Here is a 1,109-nt window from a genome sequence, read left to right as displayed (position 1 = left end):
TATATATATATATTTGTATGTGTGCGTATGTGTCGCGTTCTCAGATTAGTTGGTCGGTCATCTGTTTGTCAGTTGTAAGTTAAATCTGATCTGGGGTTCGATTTTCCCAGAATATAGGGTGTGCTACTCGAATTATTAGGCGCATGAGGAGTGCTCGGAGCTTATATCATGCCTCCGACCATTCCTTATATATATATCTCATTATATAATTATATATAGTAAAGTGAAATAATAGATTCTATTTATATATGATTGTTTTAATCTTAAAATTTATAAAAAGTGTGAAAATAATGTTCGAACTCTTTAAATTGTGTCTAAAGTAATTCTAAGAAATTTTCTATTTTGATAATACTAAAAACCCTAGGGTTAAAATAGCCCCACCAGCACCAAAATTAAGGACGGATTATTTTGGGACTTTACCTTCTCCCACTCTTCTATATATATATATGACACTTTATAGACGCAAGGACCCCGCCTTGCCTTTATTATCCCCTATCCGCTCTCCTCCATTTGAGTAGCTTCTCTTCACCTCCTCCTCTAACTCCTTCCTCATGCCATCGGATCAATGCTCCGAACCAGATTCTCTCTTCCATCAACATAGCGAACAACTCAACTCCAATTTATCCCAAATCAACCTTCAACAATTCCAAACCCTAATTCTCTCCGCCGAATCCCTTCTCCGCCAAAAAGACGCCCAATCAAACCACCTCCGGCTTCAAAACCTCGCGTTACAACACAAGCTCTGCTCTCTTACACTCCAAAACCAACATCTATTCTCCATCGCTCGCCGGAGCGAAGCCATGGCTTCCGCTCTCAGAGTTAATCTCCAGACCGTTATAACGCAGAGCGAGATGGCGGCGAGGGAGAGAGAAGGGTTTGGAGATAGCGCGGAGATCATCGGAGAAGAAGAATACTCTTGTTGCGGAGGAGGTGGGGGAATGGAAAAGGAAGCTTCTAGATTCAAGTGTAGGGTTTGTGGAGAAAGAGAAGTTTCGGTTATGTTGATTCCCTGCAACCATCTCTGCCTCTGTGGAGAGTGTGAGGGGATTGTGGGAGAATGCCCCTGTTGCCGGCGAGCTAAGAGGGGTGGGCTGAGGGTTTTAATGTAA

The 1,109-nt window shown here is 42.5% G+C and overlaps 1 protein-coding gene across 1 annotated transcript; it reads left to right on the top strand.

Annotated features, from left to right (window-relative positions):
- The first annotated feature begins 469 nt into the window (after window positions 1-469).
- LOC110029724 (probable BOI-related E3 ubiquitin-protein ligase 3) lies at window positions 470-1,109 on the top strand. Its single transcript, XM_020732145.1, has one exon. The coding sequence runs from the start codon at window positions 552-554 to the stop codon at window positions 1,107-1,109; it is 558 nt and encodes a 185-aa protein (XP_020587804.1). The 5' UTR covers window positions 470-551.

The sequence above is a fragment of the Phalaenopsis equestris genome, unplaced genomic scaffold (genome assembly GCF_001263595.1).
Source record: "Phalaenopsis equestris unplaced genomic scaffold, ASM126359v1 Scaffold000600, whole genome shotgun sequence".
NCBI lineage: Eukaryota > Viridiplantae > Streptophyta > Magnoliopsida > Asparagales > Orchidaceae > Phalaenopsis > Phalaenopsis equestris.
Note: the sequence above shows the minus strand (reverse complement) of the source record. Positions and strands in the feature narration are given on the sequence as shown.